General features: G+C 41.3%; 3 protein-coding genes across 5 annotated transcripts; all 3 read right to left on the bottom strand.

The window, feature by feature from the left end:
* Positions 1 to 6,291: 6,291 nt before the first annotated feature.
* LOC135545662 (probable E3 SUMO-protein ligase RNF212) lies at positions 6,292 to 10,145 on the bottom strand. 3 transcript variants are annotated; one of them, XM_064973437.1, is made up of 12 exons: positions 10,043 to 10,145; positions 9,580 to 9,697; positions 9,132 to 9,193; positions 8,959 to 9,033; positions 8,777 to 8,833; positions 8,588 to 8,646; positions 8,433 to 8,492; positions 8,108 to 8,242; positions 7,509 to 7,551; positions 7,197 to 7,260; positions 6,879 to 6,948; positions 6,292 to 6,773 (listed from the first exon to the last, which is right to left on the bottom strand). In XM_064973437.1, exons 2-12 carry the CDS (start codon positions 9,686 to 9,688, stop codon positions 6,620 to 6,622), a joined length of 888 nt encoding a protein of 295 aa, XP_064829509.1. In that variant the 5' UTR covers positions 9,689 to 9,697; positions 10,043 to 10,145; the 3' UTR covers positions 6,292 to 6,619. The 3 variants fall into 3 exon arrangements, with proteins under 3 accessions (XP_064829509.1, XP_064829508.1, XP_064829510.1); XM_064973436.1 differs by having other exon boundaries at positions 9,994 to 10,138; XM_064973438.1 differs by lacking the exon at positions 8,959 to 9,033 and having other exon boundaries at positions 6,293 to 6,773; positions 9,994 to 10,137.
* A 229-nt stretch (positions 10,146 to 10,374) lies between these two features.
* Positions 10,375 to 11,684, bottom strand: si:ch211-255i20.3 (transmembrane emp24 domain-containing protein 11). Its single transcript, XM_064973439.1, is given in 8 exon segments — positions 10,375 to 10,517; positions 10,679 to 10,788; positions 10,790 to 10,818; positions 10,902 to 10,960; positions 10,963 to 11,056; positions 11,058 to 11,103; positions 11,105 to 11,126; positions 11,555 to 11,684. Coding segments are annotated over 8 exon segments (633 nt in total).
* Positions 11,685 to 12,712: 1,028 nt separating this feature from the next.
* Positions 12,713 to 20,828, bottom strand: spon2b (spondin 2b, extracellular matrix protein). The gene is made up of 6 exons (XM_064973441.1): positions 20,635 to 20,828; positions 19,715 to 19,962; positions 18,958 to 19,181; positions 15,874 to 16,065; positions 15,570 to 15,759; positions 12,713 to 14,347 (listed from the first exon to the last, which is right to left on the bottom strand). Exons 2-6 carry the CDS (start codon positions 19,947 to 19,949, stop codon positions 14,166 to 14,168), a joined length of 1,023 nt encoding a protein of 340 aa, XP_064829513.1. The 5' UTR covers positions 19,950 to 19,962; positions 20,635 to 20,828; the 3' UTR covers positions 12,713 to 14,165.
* Between the last annotated feature and the right edge of the window lie 726 nt (positions 20,829 to 21,554).

Raw genomic sequence — 21,554 nt, 5'->3', positions numbered from 1 at the left:
CCTTCAAAATAAGACTTTTGTTGGTTGACAATAAAATATACATTTTGGATAATTGTGAATGGGGGCTTTATATCCAAATCACTAATATATTGATACTATATATTAGTGATACACTATATATTAATACTAATGGTGGACATGCTTTAATTGTAATGTTTAAGAATCAATAGTGCTGAAAAAAGAGCGTGTGAACCCTTGTACCAGATTCTTGGGCACTTGTGCAACTACCAACTGTATTGTGATGATGGAAAAGTGTCCAGAGGTCTTTACTAGTGCTCACTGAAAGGAACCGTCAGATGAATGAAGTCGGCGTGAAGGACACACCTGTGAATATCTGGCTGAGAATAATTCCCTCTGTTTGCATACCTCCGTCTTTTCAAATTGATATTCAGAACAACAAAACCACCGTTTAAAACTGGGGAGGCCATGGTTTTTCCCCCAGATGTTTACTGTACTGGTGAAGAGAGAGGGATGCAGAGTGAGAAAGGAAATCTTTGTGATGGGAAAGAGGCAAGGGCCTCTAAAGTCTGCCACGGAGCCGTGACAAAAGCAGCCTAATCTCAGGGTTGTCTTTCAGACTTTCTTTACACATCCTGCCAAGCTGTCTGACACGAAAGGACTTCCACAGCCCGGCTGACATCACTCAAGCATGGGTTGGAGTCAGGGCCTTCAAAGGCCCTTCACATGCGGGATGTCTGTGTGTGACTAAGAGAACATGAGTGGGCCGGCCAGTACCACACCAGCCTTATCCTCTTTTTACTCATAGACCAGCATAGAGGCTATTTCGACTCTCCCAAATGTATCAAATCCACAATTTAGATCTTTATCCTCAAAAGCTGTATTAAAAAAAAATGTAAACTTTATTTAACTAGGCAAGTAAGTTAAGAACAAATTCTTATTTTCAATGACAGCCTAGGAACAGTGGGTTAACTGCCTGTTCAGGAGCAGAACAACAGATTTGTACCTTGTCAGCTCAGGGGTTTGAACTTGCAACCTTCCGGTTACTAGTCCAACGCTCTAACCACTAGGCTTCCCTAAACAAAAGTTGTATTTAAATTCTCCCTTGAACAACCTCTTAAAGTTCAGACCCTTTTTTTCTATTTTCACCTAAAATGACATACCCTAATCTAACTGCCTGTAGCTCAGGGATTGAATCAAGGATATGCATATTCTTTACACCATTTGAATAGAAACACTTTGACGTTTGTGGAAATGTGATATTAATGTAGGATAATATAACACATTAGATCTGGTCAAAGAAAATATAGAGAAAAAAACTACCTTTTTTTGTGCTATCATCTTTGAAATGCAAGAGAAAAGCCATAATGTACTATTCCAGCCCAGGCGCAATTTAGATTTTGGCCACTAGATGGCAGCAGTGTATATGCACATTTTTAGACTGATCTAATGAACTGTTGCATTTCTGTTCAAAATTCTGTATCGAGACTGCCCAAATGTGCCTTTTTGATAAAAACATTTTTATTTAACCTTTATTTAATTAGGCAAGTAAGTTAAGAACAAATTCTTATTTACAATGACGGCCTACCAAAAGGCACAAGACCTCCTGTGGGGACGGGCCCTGGGATTTAAAAAAAATATATATAACATATAAATATAGGACAAAACACACATCACGACATGAGAGACAACACAACACTATGTAAAGAGAGACCTAAGACAACAACATAGCAAGGCAGCAACACATGACAACACAGCATGGTAGCAACACAACATGACAACAACATGGTAGCAAAACAACATGGTAGCAGCACAAAACATGGTACCAACATTATTGGGCACAGACAACAGCACAAAGGGCAAGAAGGTGGAGACAACAATACATCACACAAAACAGCCACAACTGTCAGTAAAGTGTCCATAATTGAGTCATTGAATGAAGAGATTGAGATAAAACTGTCCAGTTTGAGTGCCTAATTGGTTTATTAATAACTTTTCAAGTTCATAACTGTGCATTCTCCTCAAACAATAGCATAGTACTGTTTCACTGTAATAGCGACTGTAAATTGGACAGTGCAGTTAGATTAACAATAATTTAAGCTTTCTGCTAATATCAGATATGTCTATGCCCTGGGAAATGTTCTTGTTACTTACAACCTCATGCTAATCGCATTAGCCTATGTTAGCTCAACCGTCCCGTGGGGGACCCACCGATCCTGAAGAAGATTTAAATAAAAGTTGTGTTGAAATCAGAGGCTGTCAATGGGAGTCTAGTGGATTATAGTGCGAGCCACTGACCACTGGTTCACGTCACAGGTAGCTGGTGTCAGGAAGACAACTGAGCCTAAAGCATATTTACCTGACGACTCGTCCTGAATTGAGATTTACTGCTCTACTTATTTCTCTGTACATCATTGAGAAGAAACAGTGGGCGTGGCATTTGGCTAGAGCAGTGTGGATGGGTAGCCAGGCAAGAACCATATCACTCATCCACAGAACTTAAGACAACGTATTCTGAACAGCAAGTGTGGGCAAGGAGAATCATTTATTTGCGAGATAAGTCTTTCTGTAATTATACCTGTCAACCACCTAAATTGTGGTTGACAAGAACAACATGCCTTGTGAGAATATCCGATTTAAGACTGGAGCATATTAAATGTAATTTCAATTTATCAAGCAGATGTATGCCTCTATGAGAGGACACACTGTGAGTGTTAAATAATTGTGCCCACCATTAGAAATTGTTTTCTTTTCCTTGGTGAAGTGGCACGACTCATTTATAAGCCCTGCAGCCATCCAGGAGAGAGAGAAAGCACTGATTTACATTTCTCTCTCTGCCTCTCTTTGACACAATGACAGCTTGCCCCAGGGCTGAATTTCACTCTCACTGGACCCCAAACAGGAAATGATCCCAAATCCCAGCACAGGAGTTCATGCACATTTCTTATATACAATAGCGTCTGTTCACACCTGATTCCTTTTAAATTGTGGTCATTCACAACCATGAAAAGCTACCGAAATGGCCCGTGTTGCTGTGGGCAACAGAGGAAACACAGATTATACAAAGATACCTGTCTGGACAGGCACATCACAACAAGATACGCAACTGGGTTCTCCTTTTTCTCTCAGTAATGATCACATGCTTACAGCTCTAATATTTATCTTTGTTATTTAACAGATTGGTCAAGAAAAATCTTGCAACTGTAGCCAGTGATGTGGAAAAGAGGCAAGTTGGCAGTGTCATGAAGTGCTATGGGCTTGTTGTGAGGTTTATGTAATGGCCTGAAAACTGTGACCAAATTAGACAGGTCCAGATTATGACTCTTGACAGTATTGTCTTTGAGTCAGAAATGCCACTACACAGGTTAATCCAACTCTGTGGTCTGATTTACACTCTTTGACACACTCGTTTTCAACTCCTCTTTATTGCATGTCTCGTAATGAAGTGAATAATGTACTCTGTGCATCTGTACAACACAATTAAGGCATTGTTCAATCTCAGCTGAATATAAATGAAACGTGTCCATGAGGGGGATCCAGTGATGGGCTCGTCAAGTTGTAGTCAGCCATGTGTAGGCCCTATGCCTACAGCCTCCGCCGTGCCTGCTGTGTGGGAGCACGTACATTCTGTTTCTGCTCTCGCTTGGCACAATGGAAAACTCTTTGACTAATTTAGATTTAAAGCCATATTAGGAGTTTACCCATGGTTTAAATCCACACAGATTTAGCCCAGAAGCAAGAGGGGATAGGGTTCTGCCTAACCCAACATGATAGCCTGTTTTCTACCTCTGAGTGAGCTAACGAGCACCAGGTGTGTGTGTGTGTGTGTGTGTGTGTGTGTGTGTGTGTGTGTGTGTGTGTGTGTGTGTGTGTGTGTGTGTGTGTGTGTGTGTGTGTGTGTGTGTGTGTGTGTGTGTGTGTGTGTGTGTATGTGATGTGTGTGTGTAAGTGAAAGGTATATCTGCCTGTGAGAATGCACATGTGTTGGGGAGGTCATATGTCCATGCAACACATGCATGTAATTATATGTGTTTATACAGTGCCTTCGGAAAGTATTCAGACCCCTTGACTTTTTCCAAATTTTGTTACGTTACAGCCTTAATCTAAAATGGATTAAAATAAGTAAAATATCCTCAGCAATCTGCACACAATACCCCATAATGACAAAGCAAAAACAGGGTTTTAGAAATTTTACCAAATTAACAAATTGAGAAAACAGAAATTGAGCTCAGGTCCATCCTGTTTCCACTGATCATCCTTGAGATGTTTATGCAACTTGATTGGAGTCCACCTGTGGTAAATTCAACTGGACATGATTTGGAAAGGCACTCAACTGTCTATATAAGGTCCCACAGTTGACAGAGCATGTCACAGCAAAAACAAAGCCATGAGGTCGAAGGAATTGTCCATAGAGTTCCGAGACAGGATTGTGTTGAGGCACAAATCTGGGGAAGGGTACCAAAGAAATTCTACAGCATTTAAGGTCACCAAGAACACCGTACCCTCCATCATTCTTAAATGGAGCAAGTTTGGAATCACAAAGACTCTTTCTAGAGCTGTACGCCCGGCAAACCGAACAATCGGGGGAGAAGGGCCTTCGTCAGGGATTGGCGAAGGTTCACCTTCCAACAGGACAACAACCCTAAGCACACAGCCAAGACAACGCAGGAGTGGCTTCGGGACAAGATTTCAACCTGATCGAACATCTCTGGTGAGACCTGAAAATAGCTGTGCAGCAACACTCCCCATTCAACTTGACAGAGCTTGAGAGGATCTGCAGAGAAGAATGGGAGAATCTCCGTAAATACAGGTGTGCCAAGCTTGTAGCATCATACCCAAGAAGACTCCAGGCTGTCGTCACTGCCAAAGGTGCTTCAACAGAGTACTGAGTAAAGGGTCTGAATACTTACGTAAATGTGATATAAAAATAAAACATATATACATGTGCAAAAATGTACATGTGCTATTACATTTTTTTAAATGATAGATTAGCACAAATAAAACATAAAAAACAATTTTTGCTTTATTGTTATGGGGTATTATGTATAGATTGAGTATTTAATCAATTTTAGAATAAGGCTGTAATGTAACAAAATGTGGAAAAGGTCAAGGGGTCTGAATACTTTCTGAATGCACTGTATGTGTACGTGTCCAGTGCAGAACATCGCTTGTGGCTCCACTGCACTCATCACAGGGTGCACAACACACTGATTTAGCATGACTCATTTTGAGTGGAAAGTCAGCTGCATATCAATGTGAATGGAATTTCCATTCCCTGAAATGTTATCAGAGTAAAATGACTTTTTGGGGGATTCCCTAATCATATTTCTCTATGTCCAAACTGAGAATAGGTGGTACTTTGAAATGTTCTGCCAAGGGACCTGTACATTAAAGTAATGTGCATTGGCAAATTCTAATAAGACAAACAAGGAGGGTCATTTTGGTTCATCGGCCCGCAGGAGACTTTGTTCTGCCAGGTCTGACCCATGTTCCCGCCATACTTCCTGTGTTTCATCATGCTTCATTTGCGGCCCACAGCTGCCTGAGTTGACGTAAAATGAATGAACGGTCCTCATCTCCCGCCACAGCTGTCTTCAGGGTGTCATCATTCCATGTCATCATGTCTGTTAAAAGCTTTAAGGAAACATTGAAACCACAGGAAATAATCATAGCGTGCTTCCAAGATCTCCTATATCTTTGTCCTAAAAGGTAGCAGGTCACTGGTAGCAGATGGCTGATTCAGATGGGATTGGGAAGTGTAGCCTTCTGAGTCTAACTGCCATCTTACTAAGGTGTTCCAACACTCACCCTGCCATTTACTTTTGCACGCAAACCACCGCTTTTGCTCTGTGCAAGTCTGTAAATCCTTAAAGTAGTTATGACAGCCAAAACCTGTGCTTGTAAGAAGTAGTTTCCTGCCCTTGGGGCTCGAAGCAATCAAAAGGCCATGGAGGTTGTTCTAATCACGTGTCATATCTGCCATGTTAGACAAGCTATTTGAAGAAATAACACAATTATGTTGCCCACACCTCTTCACACGGTGCCTTTGTGATTAGTTGACCTTGAGAATGCCTCGGAGGGACAGGCAGGCAGCAGCAGGCCCCCCAGAGACAACAGAGAAGAGAGTAGAGCTGGTCCTGTCCTGGGTGAGTCATGCTGGAGGCCAATGGAACGCTTGGCATTGTCTGGGACTCACTGTGGGTGTTAACTAATTGTACTGCAAATCACAACCTCTAAACATGCCTATCAGATGAGTGGTTCGTTAATGATTAATGACTCAGTGGTACAGAGGTTACTGTACAGGTTTTGTGATTTCAGTGTCTTATTGATCAATTCATTATTGAGAGATCAATTTGATTGGTTTGTTAAATTTTATTTGTTACTGTGACAAGTAATACTGTATGGAATCCATTACAATGACAATATACACGGTACACTGCACACACAACCAACAGACCACAGCTTCCAAACTCTTCTTAACCCTGTGTGAAGGGGGCTCAATTTCTGAACAACACTTCCTATTCCACAGCTCATCTCTCCATGGTGGAGAGTTCAACCATTGCCAGGTGATTTGATACTCTAGCTAAGTCACTCGTTGAGGGCATAGAAGTGGATCAGAGCAGTCTCCTTGTGCCGTCGTGATGTCTGGCTCTTGGCGGTGTTACGGTGGAGGGCAGGTGACCCCCAGAGAGGACATGACCAGAGAAGACATGGAGGAGTGTCTGTAGGCTGACGGGGGCTTGAACACGGGCGTCTCCCACCCCGTGTTCCTACGATACGGCAGGTTAGGGGTCATCTGCAACTCCGCCAGGCGGCTGGGAGGACAGAAGGCAAGGCATCAAAGTTAATGTATTGTGTCATGGCACATTGGTGTATAAATGATTAAGTTATGATAATGATGTGATTATAACAAGTTAGACCTGACAGTGGCCGAGCGAGCTGAGTGGTTGACTAGGGTGTTCTGAATGGTCGATCGATGGGGGACGGTACCTAAAGATACAATATTTAGAATTCACACACCACAAGTTCAGCAACACCCTAAATATTGTATGCTAAAACTCAGATAGAGTGCTTCCAGACTCATAGCCGAGTCTACAAACAAACGAAAAACCTTATTCAGATTCAACAGACAGAAGTTGACTCCATTGAAGCATTGTGCTGTTACGTAAGCAGTGAACAGCTCCACAGGTATCTATCTGGCTGTCTGTGAGTAGAGCAGAGTAGAGTAGCAGACGTACCCATCCGGCCGTCCTGTGGAGGGCTGATCAAGGACAACCTCTGGACACTTCCAGAGAGCTCCGGCTGTGCAGGGAGAAAAAAACATTTCCATTTGCACAAACATACGTCTCCATCATTAAAACCAGTTTCAGTCTGCCATAGAACTCATCACTGGTATTAAACATCAAAGAATGATTTGGAGTCAGGGTATACACAGCTAAAACTAAGTACGTATACTATTAATATGAGCCGGAGACATATTTAGACACAATTTTTTCGATTATTTGTCTCTGATTTGAACCTTATTTGGTCAAATGAAAAGGTTCACATACTTTCCTAAACAGACCTCTGTTATCCACCTCCATGTTTTCTGCCCTGAGGGGAAATCACATAACATGGCATGTCACATTTCATTCTCATAGAACCCGGGAAGAAAGATTATGGAAATGCTCACTCAGCCATAATGTTCACAAGCCTGCCCAGCTTATTCAGGTGAGACTGGTGTGGTACTGCAGGGCAAAGCCAAACAGCAGCTAGGGTGAATGAAGTCAGGATATACACAGTTTACATTGGAGGATCCCCTTTCTCCCCTGCAGCTCAGGGCTGTTGTGATAGAGGTCTGGAGCAAAGGGCCCCACAGAGAGCCCAGTAGACAGACACATGCTCTGTCTGTCAACTAGACTAGTCTACAGCATGCTGACTATAAATCAAACCGGGTCAGGACGAACGCGGAACGCAGCACGTCATGCCATATTTTATGTCAAACCATTAGAAAACAGTTACACAATACATTATCTCGTTCCTGGATATATACTATGTACTGGCATCTATGTTCATTTAGGCTAAATATTTGTAACCTTCAACTTAAGGGTTCACATTTTTTTTTTATATGTGTAGGCCTAATGCAGATTTCCTAAGATGTAATACTTACAGACTTGTAGTAGACGAGTAGCGAGAGAGGGACATGGGTGAGTTGAATGGTATCTGCATTTGATCTGATTTGATTTGATGTGAACGAGCATTGTGAGAACTACGGTTCAGCTGTGATGTAGAAGCTGCTTTTGTACTGTACAGAGAGAGAGAGAGAGAGAGAGGAATGTGATTCATCTCCAACCATGGTCATTAAGAGTTGGTCTGAATAAAAAACATGTTGATAACAAATGAGTCCCCTCCATGGTCTCGTGTTTGAAAAACAAAGATGACAATAGTGACACCTGGTGAGTAGAAAGCAGTAACACCCATCAAGATATTGATACCTTTGCTGCTGACGAGTGCTCTCCAGCTTGGCAATATAGGCATTCTGCTCTGTAATTTTCCTGGTAAATATAAGAATGTTAAAAGTCACACTAAGCAGTCGTTAATATGTGGTAGTGAATTCTGCTATGTGATGTCTAATGATTTACATTCTTACTTGGACATTTGCTGCATTTCTTGCTTCATCTTGAGTAAAACTTCTTCTAACTTTTCATTCTAAACGGGTTGAGAAATAAGGAGCACAGATGTTTCAAATTATAACACCAGAAGAGAGAGGCTACCATTAAAAACTATTTGGTATTATTAAATAGTAGTAGAGATACAACTAAATATCCCCCAGCCTCACCCTCTGCTGGGAATGTGCCAACAACCTCTTTTGGTGCCTTGCCTGGAATAGTAACACCTAATAGAGTGCATACATATGTTGTTTTTATACATTCAGTACAACCTTGAGGTGTTTCAAATTATCACTATAAATAGGCTAATATCTTATGTTGCCTATCCTATTATGAGCATCAAGAGAAATACCTTGCTTATCTCTGTTAAGTGTTTGGTTGCTACAGAATTTATGTCAGAGAAGAGGGCCTTTACTTCTGCACTACTCTGTGAAAGTAAAGATTGTAAAGTTTTGGTTATCAAATGGATTTATTTGTGAGCCTCGCCAGATAATCACATCTATAAGATACTGTATCACTGCTTACTTTGTCTGAGAGAGGAGTAACTTGACATTTTGCGTTACATATCATGCACTCCCCTTGATTGGCTGAAAGAAAATGTACAAGCACACTATTTTATACAATACAATATCATGCCATTACGATATAACAGGACTAGAATTATGCTTTCAAACTGCATGGCAGTTTTTTGTGCGGCCAAATTGTTTCTGTAACATCAGACAACGACCAGCAGAGGTCCGTGTGTTCAAGTTTAGCCTATGTATTCTAAAAAAGACAGAACTGCTGCAAACCGAGTAGGCTGAGCTTCATGGAGGAACATTTCTCATATAGCATCATACGTAAGGTAGTATGATATGTTGAACATATCTCATATAGCATCATACGTAAGGTAGTATGATATGTTGAACTTAATTAATTTAAGGATACATAACAGGGTACATTGGTACAATTAAAGACATACAGAACTTGCTACCTTTCTGAAAACACACGTTGCAGATGACATGACCACAGGTAGTAACAGCTAGTTTGCGGTCAGGACCAGGGAGGTTGAAGCAGGAGTTACAGCAGATCCAGTAAGACATTTTCTATAGCTGAGATTAACGTTAGCCAATGTTAGATAGTAAAAAAAAAAAACATAACTACGACATAGTTATCAATTCAGACATTCTATCTTCTTGCTTTTAAGTCGCAGAGATCAGCCAAAATAGATTAATGGCTACCAATTTGGACTATAAAGACGAACTAGCTCGCTAACGTTAGCTTGCGTGTCAACGCCCCCCCTCATTTTTTTTAGCTAGCTACAGTAACTTTTCTTACTTAGCTGCCCCCGAACAGGTGTCTACTAAAACATTAATTATATTTTACTGAAGGTCCACATTTGACTTACACGATGGCCCTTTGTTCTCTATGGAACTAGTTAGTAAACTGTCACAAACCCTTCCGTGTCGTTTTCTGGCTTTAGCAACTGTAGCAGTCAACTAGCCTGGCTAACTTCTGATTTTCGGTTTGTTTGCATGTCAGATCGCTTTCTGATTGGCTGGCTACGTCATTATTTACATTTTGGTGTGTTCATTTGAGAAAACAAATTTAGATAGTTGTGTAAAATTAAACAAACACATTTTATTAATTCATACATTGTCTCTTGGCGGATGTACAGTAAAATAGATGCCTCCTCATCACTGATCTTCAAGTCTAGTTTGGAATAGCATTTGACTCTAGTGGCCACTGCATTGTACTGCCAGACATAATTCTTGCTCTAAAGTTTTTATCAAATCAACTTCTTTGCAATCAGGAAGTCTTTAAGTCTTTTGATTTGCCAAAATCCAACTGATAGTTGAATGGAAGTCTATACAACAGCCCACCACAAAACTTTCCCATTGGTTTCTTCACTGATCTGGCAAAACGTCTCATCTAGTTCCTGTGAATATGAATAAAGGGGCTGGTGAATAGTTAATAGGACAGGCCTAGTAGTGCAACACAATATTTGTTGTTTTCATGTATTGTACTATAGGCCTAGTTCTGATCAAAATAATAGTCCGCTTTTTTCTGAAACTAGAATTTTGGAAAATTACCCTTTTCGTAACAAAGTGTGTTTGATTATTTCCTTGTGGTGATGTTTTGCATCTGGTCTCTTAGGGGTTTCAGGTTGTACTCCATAGTCTGGGCCTTGTCTTTGTGCCTCAGCACTGGGGTCAACATCAAAATGAATCCTCTGCATTGGAAATATCAGAACAATATTCAAATATGGTTGTGGAGCAACACAGACCAGCAGACTCAGTGCATGGAGGAACTCACAAGCCTGTCACCGGCGAAAATGGAAAACCTTAGATTCGAGTTGGACTGCATGCACAACAATGTGGGCCAGAGGCGTGGGATGTGACTTAGAATTTTCCAAATCTGTCATGTTTTTTAAATTAATATCTAGAAGAAAAATGACATGGTGGTCTGGATCACAGTGATAGTGAGGCCAAGAGGAGGGGAGTTAGGGTTCTTTTTCCCAATACTCCAAAAGAAAATGACCTGAGAAAAACACAACACAGACAGCCGATATTCCACATGTTTTATTACATCTAATGTGCTTAAAATTGCTTTAGAGTAAGCCATTATTACAGAAAAAAGTAGAGATGATTTTGCAAATTAAGTGTGCAAATACTAATAGAATACTACTGACTTGCCTAGTTAAATAAAGGTTAAATTAAAAATGTAATAGAATATCAAACAAATGCCATATGCCTCCTGGTTGACTTTATCATTATCTCTGCAAACCCAATGAACTTTTTAATTGGTTGACTTCATCATGATCTCTGCTAACTCATGTAACTTTTGATATGGTTGACTTCATCATGATCTCTGCTAATCCATTGAACTTTTTAAACCACCTGCCCATAGAACTCACCTGTCAACCATGCAGAACAATGTCCTCCTCTCCACCTGCCCATAAAACTGACCTGTGATCAGCATGTTACCTGGAATCTCCTTGATGAGGCACTTTTGCTAATGTTCACCCAGATCAAAGTACATAACAGCCATCAGTGCCAGGTAACACAGAACCCACATCCCAATGCCCCTCACATTCATTTTGACACACAGTATGTGACAAAGTTAAATGAGTATAATGAGCCTTATGGTTGCTAGTGTGCAGGCGACAACTCTGGTGTGAGAAACTGACACCTGCTGTTGCTGCGACCAACCGCCCAAACTGTGTGTCTGAGTGGGTACCCAAGGTCAGCAGAGAAACTGATAAGCCTGACCAGTAGTAGAAGCCCACATGTACTGATAAAGAAACATGAAATTGTTCACTTATTAACTAGTGTGAACTGTACCATATTGAAACCTACACTCTTAGAAAAAAGGGTTCCAAAAGGGTTCTTCAGCTGTCCCCATAGGAAAACCCTTTAGGGTTCCATATAGAATCCTCTGTGGAAAGTGTTCTACATAGAACCAAAAAGGGTTCTACCTGGAACCAAATGGGTTCTACCTGGAAACAAAAGGAGCTCTTCAAAGTATTTCCCTATGGGGACAGCTGAAGAACCCTTTTAGGTTCTAGATAGCACCTTTTTCCCCTAAGATTGTACTCGCATAGTATCTGCAAAGACTGTCCTCCATCAAAAGCCAAGAATCTGTCTATTCTTCCTGTTACTTTTCCCAGTCATTTTCCATCATTTGTTATTGGTTTGAAATACGACCAACACTTGAGAAACAAGCAGAAATATATGAAGCGGAAGGCACCAATGGCCCAGATGTAGGCTATGATTGCTATTTCTATGTCAGTCTATTTCTCAGGTTTTCTGTAGCTTAGGTAGCTTAGGGGTTTTCTAGGGAAGAGCTCATTTGTACTACTTTGAAAGACAGTTTGTCATATATTATCCTGTGACATGGCATGATGAAGTATGTCAGGTATGACTAATGAAAGCTTTGGCATAGATAGCAAACAACATCAATGAGTAGCAAAGATTTCCATGACAGGGACACTCCTTTGAGAAGCACGTTGTGTTTCGTAGGCCTATTTTATGCTGTGGTGTATGCTGTTGTGTTGCATGATGTATTTTGTTGATTGTATGAAATATTGTTGCTTTACATCAATTAGAAATAAAATTGCAATCAACTTACATGTATTTACAGTTTATTGGACTTACAAAGAACATACATACAGACAGACAAAGATCAACAAAATTTGGTGTACTGTTTTTTTAGGAGGTGCATTTTCTCAGAAAAGTACGCATTTTGCCATTTCTCTCTGATTTTGACATTATCTCAATAGCACGATCGAGTGTGAGATTTCTACTGCTTGATACTGTACAGTACAGGTCCAAACCCTGTAAATAAATATATTCTCTGTAGTAGAGATCACAATGGAAAAGAGTGCTTTATCAGTAAACACATCTGGTCTATTGTAAGTAATGGAGCCTTCGATGAGGTTTTGGGGTTGACTGCCATATCGTCAGTGGTGTAAAATTACTTTAAAGTACTGGAGAAATTGTTGTTGAAATTGCTGTAGTTTTTTGGGGGTGTTTGTACTTTACTTAACTATTTATTTTTTTGACAGCTTTTACTTCACTTCCTAAAGAAAATATTGTACTTTTTATTCCATACATTTTCCCTGACAACCCAAAGTACTCCTTACATTTTGAATGCTTAGCAGAACAGGAAAATTGTGAAATTTACACACTTATCAAGAGAACAGGTGGTCATCCCTACTGCCTATGTTCTGGCGGACTCACTAAACACAAATGCATATTTTGTAAATAATGTCTGAGTGTTGGAGTTTGCCCATGGCTAAAAACAGGAACATGGTGCCGACTTTTACTCAAGTAAAATTTGACTAGGTGACTTTCACTTTTACTTAAGTAACTTTCTATACTTTTACTCAAGTATGATGATTGGGTAGTTTTTCCAACACTGCTGATTGTCTGTAAACAGGGCTATTCAAATCTTACCCTGCAAGGTCTGAAGTATTGCTGTTTTTCTGTTCTACCTGATAATTAGTTGGCCGCACCCGGTGTCCCAGGTCTAAATCAGTCCTGGATTAGAGGGGAACAATGAAGAAGAAGATCAAAACAGTGGAACTGGCTTCCAGGTCCAGATTTGAATTTAAGAATGATTTTTCAGACTCATGGCTGGCTTACCTCAGAAAACCCAATGACGTAGGGAAACATAAATCACAAGAACTAAGGGCAGAGTTTCTAGACAACCTCTTCACTCCTCAGGCCTCACAATAATTGCATGTCTGTGACCCATTTATAAATCTTTCTCAGTCAGTGGTGGCTGGTGCCACTTTAAATTGAAGGATGGGCTCATAGTAATGGCTGGAATGGAATGGTATTACACTTGTTTCTAATGGTTAGATACTGTTCCATCTATTCCATTCCAGCCATTACTTTGAACCGTCCTCTCCTCACCAGCCTCCACTGTTCCCAGTGAATAGGCTAGGAAGCCCAGCGAGAAAAGGGTCCATTTCTACAGCTTGGGCTTCTCCAGTGGAGATGACGGACGCATCTTTCGTACTCTTTGTCGTCTTGCATGACCTCTTCTTTTCTGTTTCGCACTCTTGCCGGCCAGTCATAAGCAGTTATCAGGGATACATTTGTTCTCCTCTTCCAGTGAGGGGCAGACTACCCCATTGTTTGCTGGTTGTAGGTGGATGTAGCGAGTTCTGTGGCGCACGCCTGAGTCACCGCATTTGCCTTTGCACAGGCCCCAGGGTGACCATGCAGACACCTCACAGTCTAGAGGGGTGGAATCTAGTGGGAAGGACACCAGATATATTCTGTTAGCAATATGCATTAAGACATTATTTTAGCAATCCATAGAACACTTGAATTGCAAGAGGCCAGAGACCTGTAACACTTGATTGAGCGTGCAGCAGTAGGGGTTGATATGATTTCAGTGACCCTTTCTCTAGCCAGGCTTTAGGGCCCCTCTGTGTGTGTGTGTGTGTGTGTGTGTGTGTGTGTGTGTGTGTGTGTGTGTGTGTGTGTGTGTGTGTGTGTGTGTGTGTGTGTGTGTGTGTGTGTGTGTGTGTGTGTGTGTGTGTGTGTGTGTGTGTGGTGGTCTGCTGGAGTTCTAACATGCCACACAAGGATAAGCCTTCAGGCATAGATTAAAATGACTGATTTAGCTAAGCCACCCAACACCATTTCATACGAAAGGGGAAGACTTGATTTATTAACTGATACTAAACTTTTAGTTAATTTTCTCAATCAGAAAAAAATGTTATAGAATATTTCCAAGTGCTATGTCAAATGTAGCTGTAATACTGTAGGAAACAGGACTTTTTTTGATTGTATAGAATATACATGGATACCAAATGTATTTTGTATGTATGCCAAAGTAAATCCCAATGTAAGGAAACTCTTTAAAATATATGCTTTTATATATCCTAAGCTTGTAGCTGTACATTCCTGGCTACGGTTGCTAAACCTGGATGAACTTTAATTGAATAATTAAATTACAGAAACTTGACTTTGTCCCCCCCCCCCCTCACATGTTATGAGCCAGTAAAATGTTGATATCTATCACAGATTGAGGTTATTTTTTGGGAGAATTAGAGAAGCAGGAGGATGTAACGTGGATATAAAAGCAAGGCTGGACTACTTGACATCAGTGCTGAGAGGCAGGAAATGTCCAGTGCCTTTGACCTCCTTTATCCTGTGTGTTGCCTGGTTGCCATGGGCACAGAGGAACAGCTCTTGCTGACTCCAACTCAATGCTGGCGCACAACGGATCCGATTACCGCAAGGCTTTACTTTACTCTTTATGTTTTGCCAGATGGCCCAGTGCCAATTCTTTGCTCTCTTCTTTCATTTTAATGGAGTTCAATTGAATACATCTTGGTTCATAAGATGATGATTAAGTTAAAAACCTAATTGATCAAGTTTTTTTCTATCAGAGAGGTAGGATTGCAGGATAGCAAGCGATAAATATTAATTCACTGTATTTGTTTCTTAAATGTTTCTTGCTTACTTATGAGAGAGTCCTCAATCTCATTGCCAATCTCATTGCCAGTCTGGTTGAACTGGGTGGGCTCCATGGGTATGCTGAAGATCTGGTTGTTCTTGGTCTTTGTGAGGGTGACCATGCCCATGGGTGGCAGATTCTTCAGACGGGGATAATAGAAAGAGTTGGCAGGATGGCTTGGAGATGATGACGTTATCTGGAAAGGACAAAATCAAGTTGTGTTGTCAACAGCACTTCTGGTATTGATATAGCATCATCAGTTACCTACAGTATGGACATGATGATGAACCATGGGCTCTTTTAGATTTACCTGTGTGACTTTGTCCTGAGGAATGGTCTCAAAGTTGGGAGAGGAGAAGGTGAAGCCACTGTCAGTGCCTGCGTCGTAGGGGTACAGCTCCAGTGTGACGCTCTCCTTCCACTGGTCTCCCTCACACAGGTCAAAGCTGTCCACTCCCAGGAACCAGTCTGGGCTGGGAACTATCCGCACTATGAAGGATAGCTGTAGAGAGAGGGGGGAAGTAGGATGGGTTATGTGTGGATGTTTCTAGGTGTCCGTCTAACAGTAAACTCAAATTTAGTGCAGACACTCAAAGGATCAGTGGTCTTCATCTGCTCTTCATTATTCCGTACTCTCATCTTTCCAGAGCTTTCCTCAACTACAGTTCCAACAGTAAGAATGATTTTTTGCTGACATCTTTTATTGGATACCCCGAGGCCAATAATAAGAAGCTGATCCCAAATGCAGACTCTGAATATTGTGTAAAAACATATATGTACAATGCCGTTCAAAAGTTTGGGGTCACTTAAAAATGGCCTTGTTTTTGGAGAGAGAAAAAAACATTTTTTGTCCATTAAAATAACATCAAATTTATTAGAAAAACAGTGTAGACATTGTTAATGTTGTAAATGACTATTGTAGCTGGAAACGGCAGATTTGTAAAAATTGAATATCTACATAGGTGTACAGAGGCCCATTATCAGCAACCATCACTCCTGTGTTCCAATGGCATGTTGTGTTAGCTAATCCAAATTTATCACTTTAAAAGGCTAATTGATCATTAGAAAACCCTTTTGCAATTATGTTAGCACAGCTGAAAACTGTTGTTCTGATTAAAGAAGCAATAAAACTGGCCTTCTTTAGACTAGTTGAGTATCTGGAGCATCAGCATTTGTGGGTTTGATTACAGGCTCAAAATGGCCAGAAACAAATCGTCAGTCTATTCTTGTTCTTAGAAATGAAGGCTATTCCATGCGAGAAATTGCCAAGAAACTGAAGATCGCATACAACACTGTGTACTACTCCCTTCACAGAACAGCTCAAACTGTCTCTAATCAGAATAGAAAAATGAGTAGGAGGCCCTGGTGCACAACTATCTTATCCTGTGACATGGCATGATGAAGTATGTCAGGTATGACTAATGAAAGCTTTGGCATAGATAGCAAACAACATCAATGAGTAACAAAGATTTTCATGACAGGGACACTCCTTTGAGATCATTGTGTTTCGTAGGCCTATTTGATTTTCATCACAGGTACACTTCAACTATGACAGACAAAATGAGGGAAAAAATCCAGAAAATCACATTGTAGGATTTTTAATGAATTTATTTGCAAATTATGGTGGAAAATAAGTATATGGTCACCAACAAACAAGCAAGATTTCTGGCTCTCACAGACCTGTAACTTCTTCTTTAAGAGGCTCCTCTGTCCTCCACTCATTACCTGTATCAATGGCACCTGTTTGAACTTGTTATCAGTATAAAAGACACCTGTCCACAACCTCAAACAGTCACACTCCAAACTCCACTATGGCCAAGACCAAAGAGCTGTCAAAGGACACCAGAAACAAAATTGTAGACCTGCACCAGGCTGGGAAGACTGAATCTGCAATAGGTAAGCAGCTTGGTTTGAAGAAATTACCTGTGGGAGCAATTATTAGGAAATGGAAGACATACAAGACCACTGATAATCTCCCTCGATCTGGGGCTCCACGCAAGATCTCACCCCGTGGGGTCAAAATGATCACAAGAACGGTGAACAAAATCCCAGAACCACACGGGGGGACCTAGTGAATGACCTGCAGAGAGCTGGGACCAAAGTAATAAAGCCTACCATCAGTAACACACTACGCCGCCAGGGACTCAAATCCTGCAGTGCCAGACGTGTCCCCCCGCTTAAGCCAGTACATGTCCAGGCCCGTCTGAAGTTTGCTCGAGAGCATTTGGATGATCCAGAAGAAGATTGGGAGAATGTCATATGGTCAGATGAAACCAAAATATAACTTTTTGGTAAAAACTCAACTCGTCGTGTTTGGAGGACAAAGAATGCTGAGTTGCATCCAAAGAACACCATACCTACTGTGAAGCATGGGGGTGGAAACATCATGCTTTGGGGCTGTTGACGACTGATCCGTGTAAAGGAAAGAATGAATAGGGCCATGTATCGTGAGATTTTGAGTGAAAACCTCCTTCCATCAGCAAGTGCATTGAAGATGAAACGTGGCTGGGTCTTTCAGCATGACAATGATCCCAAACACACCGCCCGGGCAATGGAGGAGTGGCTTCATAAGAAGCATTTCAAGGTCCTGGAGTGGCCTAGCCAGTCTCCAGATCTCAACCCCATAGAAAATCTTTGGAGGGAGTTGAAAGTCCGTGTTGCCCAGCAACAGCCCCAAAACATCACTGCTCTAGAGGAGATCTGCATGGAGGAATGGGCCAAAATACCAGCAACAGTGTGTGAAAACCTTTTGAAGACTTACAGAAAATGTTTGACCTCTGTCATTGCCAACAAAGGGTATATAACAAAGTATTGAGATAAACTTTTGTTATTGACCAAATACTTATTTTCCACCATAATTTGCAAATAGATTAATTAAAAATCCTACAATGTGCTTTTCTGGATTTCTTTTCCTCATTTTGTCTGTCATAGTTGAAATGTACCTATGATGAAAATTACAGGCCTCTCTCATCTTTTTAAGTGGGAGAACTTGCACAATTGGTGGCTGACTAAATACTTTTTTGCCCCACTGTATATTTATATTTTTTTGCAGTTGTTAGCTTTGGGCCATATAAATGAGAGTTGGCAACTGAACAACAAATATATGAATCTACTAATCTATACCTACTGGGATACTCATAAAAACCTTTTATGTTAAAAGTTGGTACAAGGTTTAGAATATGTGGTGTAGGTTTTACATAGTTATCTCTCTATGACAATATACTTGATTTCTGGCGTAGTCTCAAAAAGACATACCTTTTAGAAAGGTTCTTCAAGTAAATAGGTGCACATTCATAAGATAGATGGACATTCAGAGAGGTATATAAGATAGACATGAATTGAGATATGTATTTGAGATAGATATTGAATGCTCTGTGAAGATTGAGAAACTTACGAAAGAGTGCCTTGCAAAGACCTCGAACTCTGAGGTCATCTGACCCGTTCCCCCAACCAAGGCTGGAGCAGAGAACAGCCCGTAGACACTCTGGATGCGTTCCCCAGCCGCCTCCACCTCCTTCATCAGAGTCCAGGCCTCGCCCTTCTCAGAGAACTCCCTCACCCCGTTGCTTGCAAACTCATTCCGCTGCCAGATATGATAGTCTGAACTGTGGGTCACCCCTGGAATGGAAGAATTACATGGATTGTTTCCCCCAGTTTGTGTAGCTCTTAACTAGCAGCTCAGAATGTATTTAAAATGTCTGCTTTTCAGGGACACCGTAAACTAATAGGAATGGATTAGATGCATATACCGCTTTTCCAGGTGCTCAAAGAGTTTTTAATTATAAGGAAAATGTGGAAATCTGCAATGCATGGCTACATATTCATATACCAGATGTCTATAGTATTTACCTGTTGTCTATGTTTTATTCATGAATATAGGAATCTACTGTATATGTTTACTATTACAGTATAAACAAAGGGAGTCAGATCACAGGCTAATAACAGTACATTTTATTTTATATTTTTTTGTCATTAAGCAGACGCTTTTATCCAAAGTGACTTAAAATATCAATTAGGGTTAAATGCTTTACTCAAGGGCACATCGACAGATTTCTCACCTAGTCAGCTCGAGGATTTGAACCAGCGACCTTTTGGTTACTAGCCCAACGCTCTTAACTGCTAGGTTGCCTTCCACCCAAAAAGTATTTCACTTACCAATGAGAGGGACCACTGGGCAGGGGGGCGGTAGATTGGGTACTGCTTAGGGAAGGAGGTTTGGCTCCACATCCCTGTAAATGTCAGGCTGTACTTGGCAGTGGTGTCTGCCGTGCACACCGGGTCTATGGTCACAGGCATGGGGTGGACACTCCCAAGCAGGGTTAGGGTCAGGCTGGCTAGCCAGTGCACCACACTGCTAGTGCTGCTCACGTTCATGTCTCTTTCCATGCTTGTTACTGAGCTGGAAAAGAGATAGGGGAATGAGGGGCATTTCAGGTTCTGCGCCACTTGACTGGGCAACCAACCACATTCCTTTTGTGTTGGTTTAAAGTACGTGGTCCATATGACTGAGGAGGAAAGAATTTTGGCCTTAAAACATTTCCACAGTTCCAGACTCAAACACTCGCTTAGCCTAAACACAGTGCATCAATGAGTGTGAAAGTGAAATGGGAAACAGAAGCAGGTCAGGTGCAGGCTTAACATCAACGTAGATGTTTATATTAATATCTGCACTGATAGAATTCCAAGGTGTTTACAGTCTATACACGATAATATGTCTTCATTCATTATTATTGTGTTTGAAATGTACCTGTAGGCATTAGGCTACATGAGTATGAACATTCACAGCTAACCTACTGACAATGAAAGCCTAGGAATGTAACAGCGGCGACATTAAGTCTGACAATTCACGTGTACGCATTCATGAATATAAATAAACTTATGCCATTAGGAACATCATGCATTCATAGAACACTTGTTCACAACATTTAGATGAGTGACAAATAGCTTTTGCTTTCCACACATAACACCTACAGTACTCATTGCACGCATGCTTGTCAGATCCGCTCTGCACAAAGGTCCACTTGACATTCATTAAGGCAGGGCTTGAGATGACAGAGGAGTGGGTACTTACTGAGTTTGCAGATACAGATGTGGTTATCGTTGAAGTTGAGTAGTGAAACCTGTGCCTGGGCTGTCTTGAGGAGGGACTGCGAGACCTGAACGCTTCCCTCAGCTATTTATGCCTTCCAGAGGTCTCCTCAGTTAAACAATATCAATAATCCCTGCCCTGACCCCTCCCAGCTTCACTGATGTATGCTCCACATTAACGCTCTCTCCTTCCCTCCTTTTTTCCTTCCTTCCTCCCTCCCTCTCTCCCTCCCTCCTAGTCCTCCCAGGGTGAGTTAATAGATCATCGTTGGAAACAAGGGCTTATAGTTTTTTCCTAAAAGGGTCTAGTCTACAGTGTGAGTGGAGCTGGAGGAGGGACCACGCCTGCCTGTGCAGGGCCTCTTGATTTTTAGGCCAGCAGAGTTGTGGGGAAGTGGCTTGGCCGGCAGACAACTTGGCGATGGGATAGGGATGGAGAGACAGCCTGAGCCGGCACCCCTTCTAGCCCACATTCAGGCTAACAGCTCCAGCCTGCTGCTGTAATTGCTTTCACATGCTCATGTTTCACCTCCACTGCTCCTTCTGCCGCTGCTGCTGCCGCTGCTGGCCGCCCACTCTCACTCCTTGCTCTTTAACGCCGAGACTAGGGTTATTTGTGAGATTATGTTGATTAAGTTCCAGAAGTTCAATCAGAAGTGCACATGCAGTATACATTCTGTCGTAAAATCTTGCAAGCAAGCAATTTATTTCACATCAATGTGAGTGAGGTAAGTTAATTGATTATCAATTATCTAACGCAACTGATTATCAATATTCAATGTGTTGATATTTGATTGTGCCATATGCACACTGTATTTAATGATGGTAAGGGCTCAAGGTAATGTGCATTGTCTGCTAAAACTCTGTAAAACTGATGAAACATCTGTAACCTTATTATGTTAG

This window comes from Oncorhynchus masou, chromosome 9, assembly GCF_036934945.1.
Source record: "Oncorhynchus masou masou isolate Uvic2021 chromosome 9, UVic_Omas_1.1, whole genome shotgun sequence".
Classification (NCBI taxonomy): Eukaryota; Metazoa; Chordata; class Actinopteri; order Salmoniformes; family Salmonidae; genus Oncorhynchus; species Oncorhynchus masou.
The sequence above is the reverse complement of the archived record's forward strand: the minus strand, read 5'-3'. Positions and strand labels throughout refer to the sequence as shown.

Excerpts from the sequence above, each read along its gene's own strand:
- LOC135545662 (XM_064973437.1), bottom strand. The coding sequence starts at position 9,688 with ATGTCTTACTGGATCTGCTGTAACTCCTGCTTCAACCTCCCTGGTCCT. Across the intron at positions 8,834-8,958 it reads ACTTAACAGAGATAAGCAAG|GTGTTACTATTCCAGGCAAG; the intron begins GTATTTCTCTTG and ends GCACTCTATTAG. Across the intron at positions 8,647-8,776 it reads TGGCACATTCCCAGCAGAGG|AATGAAAAGTTAGAAGAAGT; the intron begins GTGAGGCTGGGG and ends CAACCCGTTTAG.
- spon2b (XM_064973441.1), bottom strand. The coding sequence starts at position 19,949 with ATGGAAAGAGACATGAACGTGAGCAGCACTAGCAGTGTGGTGCACTGG. Across the intron at positions 16,066-18,957 it reads TCTTTGCAAGGCACTCTTTC|CTATCCTTCATAGTGCGGAT; the intron begins GTAAGTTTCTCA and ends CTCTCTCTACAG. Across the intron at positions 15,760-15,873 it reads CTCAGGACAAAGTCACACAG|ATAACGTCATCATCTCCAAG; the intron begins GTAAATCTAAAA and ends TGTCCTTTCCAG.